The 16,100-nt window shown below is 48.7% G+C and overlaps 1 protein-coding gene across 5 annotated transcripts in view; it reads left to right on the top strand.

The window, feature by feature from the left end:
• AGAP1 (ArfGAP with GTPase domain, ankyrin repeat and PH domain 1) overlaps positions 1 to 16,100 on the top strand; it is a 520,576-nt gene that overhangs the window by 356,710 nt on the left and 147,766 nt on the right. For 3 of the 5 annotated variants that reach the window (XM_028105329.2, XM_088021479.1, XM_088021478.1), the window contains exon 12: positions 10,926 to 11,084. The exons of the other annotated variants lie outside the window; for them this stretch is intronic. In XM_028105329.2, coding sequence (XP_027961130.1) covers positions 10,926 to 11,084 — 159 coding nt within the window. The remainder of the gene's footprint in view (positions 1 to 10,925; positions 11,085 to 16,100) is intronic. 5 annotated transcript variants of the gene reach the window in all.

The following is a 16,100-nucleotide window of genomic DNA, read 5'->3' as shown; positions in this document are numbered from 1 at the left end:
TTTCTCTCCCATCCTGTTTCTCCCTCTCTCCCTCTCTCTTTTTTTCCACTTAGCCGGCTCTAAAGATGGGTCATAATGAGAGCATTTAAGAGGGAGCGCGCTCTCCGCCGTGACAGGGACTGGGGTAATAAGGAGAGCTTGATTAACGCGGTGCACTTGGGGGAGAGATGAGAGGCTTCACGTGGGCCTGTTCGGGGGAGGCAATGAGACACCAGCGGCTCTGTTGCTGCTCCCGGAGATTAATGAGGCCTAAGAGTGCATTAGGAACAGTGACAAAGGTTTGATCTAATGGGCTCAGCCATTTTTCCTTTGAGTGACAGACGCACAGAAGTAATTGGCTGTGCAGAATGGCAGCTCATTGGCGGTACTTAAGGATACATTATCCCCGTTGTGTGGCCCGCAGAGGCTGTTTATCAAAACTGCTCACACTGCAGACGCCGAGCCGCTAAGCTGCTGTTACAGGGGTAATAGCTATTAAAAAATAAATAAATAAATAACACAACATCAAAACTGGATCCGTTGTTGTCTCCTAGAAACAAAGTTTTTCTTTGTTTAGTTTCAAAAGGTCTAGAAAACACTTTAATAACTCCGGAGTCTGTTCTGGGCACGGAATGAGACGTGTGGCTCACGTGTGTCTCCTGGGTTGTGGGCCGCTTGGCAGGGGACCCCGCCACCCCGGGCCTTGCTTCTCACTGCATTTCTGCCTCGGTCACCCCCTCCTGTTGCACACTTCGCACACTTCGGACTTTGCCACGTTAATCCTCTGCGTCATAGATTGGGGGCTCCTGCTAAACACCCTTCTAGCCACTCGGTAGAACACTTGCAAATTCTCTGGGTGAGAATTATTTTGCTAAAAAAGGATCAAAAATCAGTATCCCGTGATAATCTGCTTCCGCGAACCAGGGTCTACTTGGACTCGTTTTGATGGCTATTTAATAACTTACTATTTTTAGGGAAAGGAAGAAACATTTTGGGGGGTTTCTTTCAGACCCACAAAGTCAGGAAGTTCGCTACATCTGAAACTAAAAGACACTAAAGTTACTATTCTTTAGAAGACTTGTGACGTCTTCAACTTTTGTGAGAAACGCATTCTTACTGCTCTGCTGCTTCTGTGTTTCTGTGTTTCTCCCACTGAGGTTTAGGCCGATTTCTGTTCTGTTGTTTCCATCCTGAAACTGTGAGCTCTTTGAGGTGGAGACCATTACTTCCCTTTCTTTGTTACCCTCTCCTAGTTTTGTGACCTCACAATTATTTTATCATTAAGTCAGTGCTACTGAGCATCGCCCCCCCCAAGTGAAATTGTAAGGGATGACCGTTGAGGGTAAGCACTGTTTGCTTCCCTCCGACGCAGCACTCCGTGGGCAGGACCGTTGGGGAAGAGTTCAGGGATAAATCAGAAGCCTGCTTTCCAGTTTAAGGAAACCTTCAACTATTTGAATCCTAAGTGTGTTCTTTTCTGTAAAGACTGACAAAAGCATCTTGATCTTGATGATTTCCGTTTAAAACACTGAGGACACTGAGCTATCTGTCACTGTGGGGACAAACATCCAGGTTAAGTAAATAAAAGTTGCCTTAGAAACTTTGTTCCCCCTTTCAGAAACGTACTTGGTGAAGAGTAGTGTTTCAGCTGTTCACGCGATGCTTTCAGGACCAGCAAATGGTCGGCATGGGAAGAGCTAGAGGAGAGACAGGGGCCCTGAGAGGACCTCGGCCTTCAGGAGAACGGCTGAGTGCCGTCCCGGGCCTCGGGAAAGAGCCATTCTGTGACAGAGCAAAGCCCACGATTGGCCTCCTTGCTGCGTTCCCACTCCCACACTGGCAGAGGAGAATTTTCAGAGTAGGCATGGCGTTCACCATGTCCAAACCTTGTGGCCCGGTGTTTGGTAGTCACCACTTGTATAGAGAACATTTGTCTTTCTGGAATATTCTGGGGAGTGGTAAAAGGCAAGGCCATCCTGACCACAGTCAGGCAGCCCACCTCCACACCACGGCCGCAGTTTCTCTGTAAGAGCTGACCTCGTAGGACCCGAAGGGTGAGAAAGAAGTGAGCGCTTCTGGGCGTAGGCCCACGTGACCACCGTGGTCTCCTCCCTGAAGGGGATGATGAAGGTACTGCTCTCAAAATGGATTTTGGGCAAAACACCTGTTTTGTGTATCATATAAAGGAGAAAGAACCTTTTAAAGCTGGAACTGTCATCTAAAGCAAAGGGAGAAACTCAGCATTCGTTGGGTGTAGTTGTTGCGAGTATAGGACCAAATTATGAAACTAAAGGATAAGATTTGGATGCCTCGGGCTTTATGTTTTACAGAACATTACTATGTGAACACTGTAATCATATTTTGTTGCTTAAAAGAAAGTCCTTTTTTTTTTTAAAAAAATTTTATTTATTTGTCATAGAGAAGGGGGGAGAGAGCAGGGGGAGCAGCAGGGAGAGGGAGAAGCAGACTCTCCGCCGAGCAGGGAGCCCAACATGGGACTCGATCCCAGGACCCTGGGATCATGACCTGAGCCAAAGGCAGACGCTTAACCGACTAAGCCACCCAGGCATCCCTTAAAAGAAAATCCTTAGTTTTATTTTCCTTTTGTGTAATGTTGCCATGCCTCGTTACCACTGCATTCCGTATAAGTTGGTTCGCGTAGCCCGTACAAGTAACAGGCGGTAGGCAGGTGAGCCCGATGTACGCACTGTGTGCATAAGCACATCAGAGTCCATAGGAGCAGGTGTCCTGACTCAGATAAAAGTGGGCAAGATGCAAAGAGCGGGCATGGTTTTCACAGTGATGAGTATTGCACTGGATAACTGGGAAAACACAGACTTTGGAATAAATATTTGGACTGATTTCTAAATATAATTGCTTAAGTGAGAGCCTACCTTCGGATGTGCTTAATATTTTCATCTTGAATTGTCCTGAACACCAGATTATATCCATCTCCAGGATGCAGCAGCAGCCTGGCAGTGGGTGTGAGCAGGCCCACGGCTTCTCCGGCTCCCCTTTCTTTCTTTGCCATCTGGTTGCACCATGTCCCAAGACCATGTTTTCATTTCTTTCTTTCCCTTTATTAAATTGTGCCTCTCACAGCTTGGGCGGAACTGGTCGTAATACTTTGGAATTTTGCAAGACCTGGAGTGGCAGTCCTGTCATCACATTGTCCTGCTAAGCACTGTCCAGGTCCATACAGTAGGTGCTCAGGGTACCTTCAAGAATGTGCATGTAGGCTCATGCATCATGAGGACTCCTACAATAGCTAAGCGCAGATGTGAGCAGGTGACACACGAGGAGACCCCAGCACGAGAAAAACGTAAGGGTGACATTCAGACCCTTTAGATTTTAAAGACAGACAAAATTAACATTATCGCCATTTTAAGCTTTTATTAAAAAATAAACTAGAGAGAAAAGGTAAACTCAGCATTGGTGAAATTAATAACAGCTAATATCCACAGAGGCATTGCAGTTTACAAAGTGCTTGTAAATGATGTTTATACCAATCAGCCATGTGGGGCATATTATTGTCATCATCATTAGTGTTCCATTTTACAAATCACGAACTGAATTGTTTTCAAGATGCCCGGTTCCATCTTCTTTTGGCCGATGGCCTCAGAAAATCAGCAACATACGTCACAAATCAGAAAGACTATAATGCTGTTTGACTGAGTAATGACTCTCCTGGGATTTTATCCTAAGGAAGAGTCTAAATAGAAGATGTCCTTTGCAGTATTGTTTACCCTAATGAGAAATTGGAAATGAAACTATCCAGAAGTAGGAAAATAGCAGTATGAATTGTCTGCATTGAATCAGCAAGATGTCACATATCTAAAATTATTATAAAGATTATGGAACATGTGAAGAGGGTTAGGAAGTCATAAGAAAGAAGTGTAATATAAAATTACATCATTTCTGTGGCCATCACTAAGAAGAATTGATGCTCATGTTCAATAATGAGTTGATCTGTTACATGAGATTTTGAAAGTCTAATTGATGTCATTCGTGCAAGGTAAGTTTTAAAGACGTTTGTACAACAAGAACGATTCATTGTTTTCTTACTTGGACATCATAATCAGAGCAGGGAGAAATCCGAACAAAATGAGCTATTTCTGCATTTTAGGAAGTAAGTGGGAACTGATTGCGGGACTGTAGTTCTGAGCGCGGCCACACTGTTGTATGTAGTGGTGGTCACATCCGCTGGTACCGCCGGGTCCGGACTCTGTACGTTTTCTCCTGTCTGGATAGCACGGGTGGAAGTACATCCCAGCAAAGAGATGCACCGCGATGCCTATCTCCGTAGTAGATGTGTTCAACGCACTGTAACAGAACAAGTGTCATTTTGTAGCAATGCAGAATCCTGGACGCCTTACGTCTTTAAGATACTGACTTGTCCTTGGAAAAAATCCTCTTAGCCTCAAGTCCTGATTGCCAAAAAGGAGGGCAGATTTCCAGTGCAAATAGTGCCACGAACAGCCCTGCTCATAGGCACTTAAATCATCCGTAGCTCACTTTTTATGGTAGTGTTGTGAATTATATTCTTTTTGGGTTTATAATTAGACGAACAGATGGCGAAGGCCTATTTTGAAGTGGTGTGGCCATTAGGAGTAGCCTTGGCCGCCCTGCTCTGATTTCAGCAAACTGGCTTTCCTGCGCGCGCTCAGCGGGGTCCGTGCTCCTGGAGGTTTGCAAGGCGGCCTCGCACCCCAGACTTCTCTGACATCGGAAGCCAGGTAGGACTGAGAACCGACCCCCAAAAGCGATCTCTGTGTGTTTCTCAGGGAGAGGCCTCCAAGGGGAAGAGGGAGCTCCTATCAATCCTGTGCTGTAATTACGATTTGTTTTTAGAAAGGTATAGAATTCCACAGTGGAAACCAACTTCTGCATTGTACTGGGGCACTCGTAGACCCTCTCTGGGTTGTGCCCCCCTCGCACAAGGCCCTGGAAACTTAGGGGCCCGTCACCTATTGCCAGGCGCTGATCCTCTTCTGCAAGCTACTTCAATAATTCAAATGCCAAATATTCCTTTTCTACTTTAGGCCTTTGAGAAGGCCAAGCTATGTTTGTAAAGATGAACCAACGCAGAAAGTGCAGTGAGCAAAATTTTGTATATTAAAAGAAATGATTGTTGATGAATCTTTATTTGAATGCTATGAAAAGCCTTATTTCAGAGTATGTTTTTAAAAATCAGAGCAAGCTATTTTTTATGTAATAAGCCTATAGCTTAAAAGAGGAATTCTATCTTTGATGTCATTTGGTGGATGAAAACATTCGCGTTCAATAGAAAACCAGCATCTTTTTCATGCTCGTTTGAGATCAGTTCAGGCAACATACTGATATTCATTCAGATATAAATGCCAGAGTCGCTTTGAAATGCAAATTGTTTTAAGAAAAATAGCATATGGTGGAGGTAAGTACCTTTTCAAATCAACTCTTACACTTTAGGGATATAAGTAAAGCTAAAATTATTCTTTGGGAAGAATCTGGCGCTTTTGACACATGGAAGCTTGCGCTAATCAGGGCGGCAGTAAGCACACACATATCCATATCAAGGAGATGGCTCTGAGAGGCCCTGGATTAGCATGGTAATGTAGCCGCCCCCTGCTAATCGAGGCCAGGGGCCCAGCTGATCCAGAGATGCGGTATTTGAGGAAACCCTCCTTCTGAGTTCAGAACAGGCCAGGTAGTCGACTGTTTTTCCTGATAATATTTGGGGAAAAGATACTGAGACAAATAACAAACAGGTCTTTTCATGACCCCTTGCGTTGGAAGCAGTACTTCCTACTGTGAAGGGCTGAGCCCCTCTTTGAGACGTAGGTCTGGTGCCCCCGTCTCCTCGCCCCCCTCAGCTCTGTCCCTCATGCTTGCTGACGTGACTTCTGTATCCACAGACTATTCAGATGACCCCTTTTTAGCTTTTTGGGCAGGTGAGATAAGTTGTATCAACAGAACATGCACAAAGAAAGTGCAAAATCCTGATAGCCAAGTGTGCCGGCGGCCGTCCTCAGATCGGGAAGCAGCAGGTGGCCACCAGCCGCCTCCTGTCCGCACTGTCTGTACACACACACACGCCTGAGGGTGGTTGCCATCTGATCGCTCATTCCCAGGACCTGTGGGTGGTGAACGGTTGGGGTCATGGCCACTGGTGCTCGGGTTGGTCTTCTCCGCACATCCTGTCTGTGAAGTTCATCCTGCCATGGCTGCGTCAGCATCTATCCATCCTTGCCGGTGTATGGCGTTCCACCGTATGGACATGCCATGGGGCGCCCGTGGTGGGGAGACACCCGCCATTTCTGGTTCAGGGCTCTCCCGAGGAATGCCGCGGTGAGCGTTCTCGTGCATGCTTTCTGGCACCACTGTTGGGCACGTCTGTGCGACTTCAACTGGACTGATGTGAAAGGAAAACGGGAATCTGGAGGGAGAGTTTCATATCAGACTATTCAGTGAACGCTTCACATCAGGTGAGTCAGTCAGAAGAGAGTTTGGGTTGTCCTGGGATAGCGTGAGACTTTCCATACTGTTCTGGAGAGAGGGGCCTCCATTTCCGAAATCTAAAATAAATCTGCAGTGTTCCATGAAGTGTCTCCTGAACCTTCCAGGGGCTGTTCTTCCTGCCCTCAGACCTCCTTACGGCTCTTGTGTTGTGGCCACATGTGGGCTTGTCCGATACCTTCTGCTGGACGAGGTGGGAGCTCTCCTAAGGGCACAGACTGTTTCCTTCGCTGTGCCCAGTGCACAGTGTGCTGCGGGTTCAGTTTCGGGCGACAGGGAGGGGCAGGAGGTCTGTGTTCGAGGAGGTGGTGGGCCCGTGGAGGGCCCACTTCCACTTTGCTAGCAAGCTGACGAACCAGCCTGCCAGGTCCTAGATGATGAGAGCCTGGTGTCAGGACAAATGGCAGGTCATTACTCGCAGCTGCACCAGTGCCCAGAGTATCAGCCTCGTCATGCACCCGTTCCCCCAAGGCCAGGAGACACCAGCACACACACTGGGTTGCATTACAGAAGAGGAACCCCGAGTTTAGGAAACCCCAGTCTTTCCTAATGGGATGTACACAAGCCTGCCCGACCTGTGCCAAGGAAGGCAGTGTTGTTATCCCAGACAGTACATGGAATGGATCTGCCCTCCTCTGGAGGAAGACATTTCTCTCTCATCCATGTCTATTCACCATACGGACAGTCCGGAAAAGGCCATCCAGAACAAAAGGATGCCAGTGCACATGCTGCACAACATGAAGAAGCACAAGATCCATGCGGCAGTCTCCCGGCAGTGGTGGCGTGGGCATTCTGGTAGGGCACGGGGAATGGAAGGCAGGGCTGAGGAGGAGGAAGGGCAGGAAAGAATGGAAGGTACCCCTCCTCCCATCCTCCGGGAGGTCACGGCCCTGGTGCTTGGCCCTGGGGGGAACAGGTGTCCCATTGGCTTCCTTTTAAGGCCTCTTGTCTGGACCCTGGCTTAGAGCTTAGTGAGTTAGACTAAGTGTTGGACCTTCCTCCTCGTCCCCGAGAGTGAGGACATTCCAATCCAGTTTTTAGAAGCTCTTCTCTCCAGGGAGAGACAGGCATGCCTACAAAGAAAGTGGTTTCCAGCCGCGTGCCGAGTTCTTTCTTCCCCAATCAGATAGACCTCCGTGCCGTATCTTGGTTCTCAGCCACACGAATGAAATTCCGCAGCAAGACGGACATGCGTTCAGGGTGGGCACCTGCTGGAGCCGTTCAGCCCGACTGCCAGGAGCAGAGGCCCCTCTGCCTGGGCTCAGCCACGTTGAGAATAGTGTTCAGGCCCTCCGTGTTATCTCCGTGGTCTTGGCTGCCAGGAAATCAGATCAGTCGTGGCTCCTTTTACAGACGAGAACCCCAGATCCTCAGCCTTAATTAATAACTTGTTAACGTGAAATACAGTACCATTCATTGGAAGATGTAGGCCTAGAGAACGTTGAGAGAAAATAAAGTGAGTTTAAGCTCAGCACCTCCCTTAACCTGCTTTAGAGGTATTTTCAGAAGCGGTGAGAACAACTCGCAGCATGGTCACACGTAGGGCAGACAGGGCTGGATGCGTCCGCGTATAGTCTAGGAGCAGGGGCCGGTGTTGCTTGACCATTCGTGACTTTATTCAGAAATAGAAAATTATGCATTAGCTTTTGTTGGATGGTGTGTGTGTCTTTGTAAAAACAAGCATCAGAAATTGACATAAAATACTGTAATTAGATCTGTATAGTTATTTAAGGTATTCATGAAACACTTGGCGTAGTTGGTTTCTTTGACTAATGGATTCACTCTGAGCAAGTCGAAATGCCTCAGAGTGTGACCACTGGCCCAGGACTGCTCCCCTGTGGAGCAAGATGCTCCGCGGGCCACAGCAAGCCACTGAGACTGCTTTTATGGGGCCGGGGCCGCATCTGTGGACCACTGGTTTGCCTCAAAGTTAAAACCTGTGTCTTCATGTGTTTACATTTAAAGGCAAGTGCCTGTCTGTGTGGATCCCCAAGCTATATATTTAGGGCAAAAACAGGATTTTTTGTCCTTCATAATTTTTTTGTTCTGTCGCAGTTAATCTTTTATTGTTTGGCATTTGGAAAAATTTGACATTAAAATAAAGTGAGTATATATGAAAGAGAGATTTGCTCTCTTGAGAGAAAATCAGAAACATTTTACTTCTGAAGCGAGATTCTTCTTACACATATTTTTGAAAGATTTTGTGACTCGCAGTTAGCAAAGATGAGGACCGGGCAGGCGTGCAGGTGAGTGAAGTGGGCCGGGCAGGCAGGTGTGGGCTCTGGCTGACCCACTGTCCATTTGGAGAGTCACAGACACAAGCCTACTGCTGCCAGATACTCTTATTTTTCAAATAATGCCAGAAACCACAGACTTTTAGAAGACCTCTCCCAGATTCTACCTTAGAAAAGAAGTCATTGTCTACTCAGGAAAAATGCATCTGTGAGCTCAACCCAGACTCCAAGCCTCGAGTCTTTTGTGACTGTGTGTCCATATACCCACATTCACGTGGCCAGAGCTCAGTCATGTAGTGTATCTTGAGTCCACTGTGGGGGGTTGGGTGTGGTTGCGAGGAGAACGTCACGCCCTGACGTTCGGCTTTCTGAAGAATTCTTCATACCTGTTTTGGGTCTTGCACTGATTCGGCAGTCACACACCAGGGCACACAGTCTTGCCAGAAGGTTCTTTACTCCACAGGTCCCGGTGGGGTTCCTTGGGGATCCCCTCAGGAGCCCAACCCCAGAGCTCCTCCCCCAGCAGCTTTATACATTGAACTCGCTGTGCTTAAATTTTCCTTTGACAAACAGCTAGAATTTTGAGAACCAGTGGACCAGCAGCAGACACGTGACCAGCTCCATCACGTGGATTTACTTCAGTGTATACGTTTGAAGGAACCTACTCTCCTCCTTCCACAGTGGCTGTTCGGCCTGGAGATGAAGAGTTTGTCAACCTAAGACGAGCTCTTTGTCCGATACCTCAGTTAGAACATTTCACGTGTTCCTATCCCAAGTTCGTAGTGATTTCTGGGTATCTGAGCTTTAGCAGGTGAACTCAGAATTTCGTGTGCACCCACATTACCTGAGGAGCTTCTGAAAAAGCAGGTGCTAGGGTAGGGCCTGGGAGTCTGCATTCCTAATGAGCTCCTGGGCCATGCTGCTGTTGGTCTGAGAACCACACTCAGGAGGATCTGTGTCCTTCCACACCTCAGCTCCTGAGATGTATGTCACTTTTGGCTTTTTTCTGGAATTGGGTAGAGCTTCCTGGGAATAGTTTCCCCTTATGACATTCAAAGTGTGCCCGGTTCAGATAACAGCATAAAATCGGTATCATTTTTTAAGCTAGAAATATATTTTCTGAAGCAAAATCTCTCATCTCCGTGGACCACTTGTTTGTTTCATGGCTCACGTACGCGTTTCAGTAGATGATCTTGGGCCTGCCCCGTGCTTGTGGGATCACGGTCAGGTCGGTTGTTGGTAGCAGAGCCCCGGTTGCTACCTCTTCGGGCTCATTGGGCCCCCTGGAGTGCTGTGGGAAAAGGGCATTCTCTCAAGCCCCAGGCCTTCAGAGTCAAAATACAAATATTTTGAAGCCTCTATTTTTAAAAAGCTCCATGGGCGATTCTGGTAATTGGCCAGACTTGGGAACTACGAATCCGGTCTATGCACTTAAAATCTTGTGCTATGAACACCTTCTATTAAAACAATTTGAACTTAATTGGCTCTAAACTAAAATAATTAGAGGAAAGTTTAAAACAAAACAAACCTGATCTCTCTGAAGATCTGCATCCAACAAACAAATTAACTCACAGAAGGTGGATGGGCCACGCTTTAGAGAAAGGCACTGAATCATGATTTTGAGTCTAAAATTGGTATGACCAGGAAATCATTAATTCTGATGTTGAGCAGCTGATCCGTATCATCCGGTACATGATGGGACCGTTCCATCACGGCCCTGTGTCCTGTGCAGTGGCGAAGGCCATCCTTTCTCTGCTGGGCCACTTCAAGGGTCGCGTGCCCTCCAATGTCTCGTCTAGAAGCTTTGATTTGGGTTAATCGTAGAGCTTCACCACGACGGTTGGCTGCATTTGTGGTCATTTTCCCTTCTGTGGATACGTTAACAGCGGTGGCTCCTGTAGAGTCCATCTTGCTGGGACTGAGGCATTTCCCAAAAGTGGGTCTTCCGTCTTCACCTCTGCCCCACCTAGAGGCGGTGTCACGTCGGTGTCTGTTTAGGGTTGTGTCGCCTGGCTCCCTAGAATCTGTTCCACCCTCGTTTTCCTCTTGCATATTGTTTTGTCAGGGTGCTTCCGTCTTCCGCGTAGCAGGGCACCGGCTAGCAGCTCTCGGTGCTGAGGGCCACCGTGCACGAGCACGTGTGCGTCCAGTCTAACTCGTGCTGGCTTCTGGGGTCCGCAGTCCGAGGTGGTGTTCACCTGACTTGTTTATTCCTAGGGAATGTCACTAGTGCGTCTGGGTCTCAGATGGCCAGCGGCATCAGCCTGGGCTCCTTCGGCAGCCGGCCGGACGGCATGCAGCAGCGCTCCTACTCTGTCTCCAGTGCCGACCAGTGGAGTGAGGCTACGGTCATTGCAAACTCGGCCATCAGCAGTGGTAAGAGAGGGCACAGCCCCCCAGACCCGTGGCCCCCTCGTGGTCCTTGGTGTGAGCCAGGGCCCGGATGCAGCACCCTGACCGACCGCGCTCACTCTGTGTGCCGGGCCCGTGGCGCGGCCGCGTGAGCAGGGCGTGTGTCACCTTTCATCTGCGGAGCGTTTGGTCCTTGACAGAGGCTTCACTCGCATCCTCCCACGTGGTCCTGCTCAGGGAGGAGCAGGTTGCCTGCCAGATATGGGAAGCGAGGCTGCACACCCACGGTCCCATGACAGGGAGGCAAGAAACAATGCAGAGCCCTTGTCCTGGTCACGCTTCCCTGGGGGCCACGCCCACACTTCCACCAGCGGTGCACGTGTTACCTTGTCTCGGACTGTGTGTCTTTGCTTTTTCCATCCAAGGAAAACACAGAATTCATTCTCCTTACCAGTTTTCCAAAATTCCCAATGCACCTTCTACATTTGGAGAGTTCTCCTATCACCCCTTTTTGGTGAGCGTGGGCAGTCTTTGGGAGACATGTGCGGACGTTGGAAGCCTCCTGGGTGTTTGTGTGGAGTCGTGAATGACGTGCTGTCGAGGCGGCGCGCTGTGCCTGTGGCATTCTGTCTGGGGCCTGTTCACCGGTATTTAATGGAATTCCCACTGTTGTATGTCATCTATCAGACAGGGTTTTAAAGTAATTTCAGCATAATTTGTTCTAATTAAAAGATTGAGCATCAGGTCTTCCCTGTAGACCCACCAGCTGCTGCAGCAGGACGTTTGCTGTGGGTAAACATAATCCTTATTTCTGGTTGCTTCCATCCCTCTGGCAGACCCTGCCAAGTGAGAGCTTTCATAAGGACGGCTCCAGACTGGGGGCGGAGGAGAAACAGAGTCCGTCCAGGCGGCACCCAGGGGCGCCACAGCAGTGCGGGTCTGCAGGCGTTGGTGGTACGGCGTGCGTGGACAGAGCACGGCCCCCGTGCGCGGCATGCGCCTACCTCCGGGGCCCCTTCCCCACCCAGAGGAGGATGCTTGGGCAGCCAGTGTCCCCTTCCAACTCTTCTGGGCTTTACGCCCATTGTCTGAGGTCCTGCGGATGCCCTGAGAACCCCAGCAAAGCGGGTTCTGGCTCCCTGACACGAAGCACCCAGAGTGTGGTCCCTTGGAAGGTGACGTCTGAGCGTTCACAGCTGTCGCCTGGCCTGGAAGGGCCTGTGCTCAGTCAGCACTCGCATCCCCAGCCCGGCGGCCTGAGGCATGGGTGTGCTTGCTTCCCTCGTGTGGTTTGGGTGTGAGCACAGGACCTGCTCCGGGGCAGCCTCTGTAGCTGTTGTTGTTTTAGGAGGAACGAGGAGTTCACATAATTACCACATCATCGAGGTGCTTCTTCATCAGCATCACTAGCCAGCCGGGCTTATCCTGTGGCCACCTTTCTGCGGAGGTGTTTCCAGAGTCCGCTGTACACACTGCCTTGGCCCCCCCTTGTCAGGCAGGAACCTTCTAGAACTTTCCTCCTCCCAGTGCATCATGGAGCCACCAGCCTAAGGAGGCCGACAGGGTTGGAGTTCTGCTCCTTTTGTGCTGTGGGAGTTTTATTTGGGGAGAAGGGGGGAATAAGAGCAAGTTCCTGAGAGAGAACATCACCCCCAATCTTTGCCTCCCCTCTACTCAGAATATTTTATGGGAGTACATGGGTGGCTCAGTCGGTTAAGCATCTGACTCCTGATCTCAGCTCACGTCTTGATCTCAGGCTCATGAGTGCAAGCCCCGCGTTGGGCTCCACGCTGGGGGTGGAGCCTACTTTAAAAAAAATAGAATATTTTATAGAAAAGGCATGGGAAGTGGTATATTCATCTGAATCTGTTCTGCGCAAACCTTCCTTCTGCACACTTACCTCTCTGATAAAGACTCGCTAGGCAACCATCCCTCCACCCCACATGACAGCTCTGTGTCCAGCTAGGCATGTGTGCGATGGGAACTCCACAGCACCAAAACTTGGGACTCCATTACTTCCAGACCCGTGGTGTGGTTGGAAGTGGCATTCCACAGAAGATGTTCGCATTGGTCTCTACATACACATTTATAAAGTTCCAGTAAGAGACTGCGCTTGCCTACATACGAATGCTGTTTTTATATTTACCCAGTGATTTTTCATCTGTTCACACCCTCAAGTGTCCATTCTTCATTCATATAGCATGCTCGGTAGAAACTAGTTAGGCTCCCTGAAGCCACAGAGCCTGAGCCCCAAACACAGGAGGTGAGGAGCTCCATTCTGGCCCCATGTCGGCCCCATGCTGTGATACAAGGACCGAGAACTTGTGGGGAAGCCCAAGCTGAGATGGTGCAGGTAGTTGAGGGATGGACAGTCCATCAAAGAAAACTCAGAGAATCAAATTTGAGCAATGCTTACAGACCCGGATGGATTTTTTTTTTTTTTTTTTTTTTTTTTTTTGGTGCCAAACCACAAGAGGAAGTTATTATAAGCATTGAGGCAATTTGAACAAGGGCTCGGGGAGGAAGGAAGGGGGAAACGCAACAGTCAGGGAGTGGAGGTGACATGAAGGGGCCGACGGAAGCGTGTGTGGCAGAATGGGTGCACACCGGACGAGCGTGCAGAATGGCAACATGAATTAGCATCTTAATTTTAAGGCTTAGAGCTGGCCTTGCTTAAGTAGCAAAGATCTGGAAAGACAGCAGAGTGCTGCACAGGAGGAGAATTCCTACCGTTTTCCATGATCCTTCTTTGTTCCTCTATTTTCTGAGGGTTGATGGTACGTCACAACCAAGGTGCGGTTGAAAAGGGAAACAACAGCGGTAATAATAATGGGAGCTAATATTTACGGAGGGCTTCATGTGGATGATCTCATTTGATCTTCAGGGAGTAGATACTGATGTTAGCTTGACGGGGTGGGGAGACGTGGGTACGTATCGCTTGTCCAAAGTCACCCTCCAGGAGGGGCCAGAATACAAACCTGAGAACACATCAGTGCTTCTCGAGATGTGCTTCCCAGACCAGCAGTAGCCGCCACCGCCGCCGCTGCTGGGAGCTGGTTACAGGTGCACATTCCTAGTCTCATCCCAGACCCACTGACCCTGAAACTCAGGGCTGGGCCCCAGCAACCTGTGTGAACAAGCCCTCCATGCGTCGATGTTGCATGCTGATGTTTGAGAAGCACGGCTCTGGCATTTGGCAGCCCCTGGGAGTTGGCTAGAAATGCAGTCACCCGGGCTGTGCCAAGACTTGCTCGGTGGGAGCCGCATGTTACCGGGACCCCCGGGGACTCTGGTCCACCTGGGCGTTGAGAAGCTTTGTCTCCACCTACAATGAGGGTAACATCCTGGCTTCCTGCTGCCCAGCACCATCTCTGCCTTCCGTGATCCATCAAGTTGCCAGACTAGAGTAATTTTTAATGAACATCAGGGCATCGGATCTGACAGGCGACTTCAAGAAAACGCGTTTATGAATGGATTTCTGGACCTCAACTTGGGCATCAACATTCCCTGCTGTGCTGGAAAATAATCACAAAAGAAACAAACATGATTAAGAGCTTTCTGTCATGCTTTTTTTCTTCTCAAGTTGCAGTTGATACAAATCCCACCCTCTTTTTTTTTTAATCATTTTATCCCCACCCCCCACCCCCCCTGCAAGTATCTGGTTTGGATGTCAGAATCATAAAAGCTTACACTGTGCTAGCAGCAGGGACAGGGAGAAGCTAAGCCGCTTTTGAATCCAGATGCCCCTGAATTGGTGAATTTGCCTTCCCATTGTCATATACTTCTATTAGAAAACATAATAATAACAACATCGGGACTCAATTTTTTCTCTGCCCCTTCGTCCACACTAAATTAAGACCTTGGCTCCAGAGAACTTTTGAAAGGCTTCCCCTCTCTACGCACAGGTACTCTGGGGGGGTTTAATCTCTTTAAAGCAGCTGTGGGCAACTTCTAATTAGATAGATTACTTTGTAGTGTGAAAAACTACAAAACAGGAGGTTCTGGTTAAATTAAGAAGGGGAGGAGAAGAATCCATTCTGTGAAATGGAATGCCCCACTGCTTTATGACTATTACTGTTGTAAGGTTTTACATTAAGTACCTGAGGTTTAAAATTAAATGTCTAATATAATTTGGCGTTGCTAACATGAGACCCGCATCTGCCCTTAGAGGAAATCCAGACAGCTCAGTTCGGGGTTTCAAATTGCTGTCTGCTGGCTCTCGAGCAGCACGGAGGGTTGGATCCCTCTTCGGCTAAGCACCACATGCTGCTCGGCATAATTTTTTAAATGCAGAAACATATTCATCTTCGGCTTCTGCATTGGAAGAGGCTGTTCCCGTAGTACATGAAAAATTAATTTTTTTACATTTTTCCTCACTCCCCTAAGTGTTTGACAGAAGTAATTTTTGCAGCAAGAGGGAATAAAAACTGGTGGCTGTAAATTCCTGTCCTGCAACCTCTTGTGTAGATTCTTTATGGACCCAGAATTGATCTACATGTCAGACCCTGTTGTGGTTTAAACTGTTTATCACCATAATGGCAGCAGTGAGCCTGTGAACACCAACTTATAATCCCGGGTGAAAGAAATTGTTGTTTGCAGTCAATTAAGGGGCAGCTTAGCTTTATTGACAGATTCAGAACAATTATCTCTGCAACAACTATTGGCTGAGAGTTTTCATGAGTCTTATTGGGAGCCTGTAATTTTTTTTTTTTGATTAATCATTTTCTCTATAGGTAATTTTCTCTAGAAGCGTTAGCCAAGAGTTTGCATTACTGTGGGTATAGCAGGGGACCCCAGGGGGCCGTTTGTAGATACTTGGTTGTTCTGTCTTGCTCCAAGGCAAAATGTGTTTTTAGACGCAGCACACCTGTGCCAAGGGCAAGAGCCGGTGCCGTGGACCCTGTGTGTCTGTCCAGGCACGTTCCTGCGCATCTCAGCGAGGCAGGCAGGCCTGCCACCCCGTCTCCCGCCCGTGCCAGCCTCAACGGGCTGGTTGTTGCCTCGGCAGCCCCGCTCCCCCCACGCCCCACCCCCGCCTCA

This window comes from Eumetopias jubatus, unplaced genomic scaffold (genome assembly GCF_037043125.1).
Source record: "Eumetopias jubatus isolate StellerSeaLion01/CBP00866 unplaced genomic scaffold, mEumJub1_p1.0 scaffold_3, whole genome shotgun sequence".
Lineage (NCBI taxonomy): Eukaryota > Metazoa > Chordata > Mammalia > Carnivora > Otariidae > Eumetopias > Eumetopias jubatus.
Note: the sequence above shows the minus strand (reverse complement) of the source record. Positions and strands in the feature narration are given on the sequence as shown.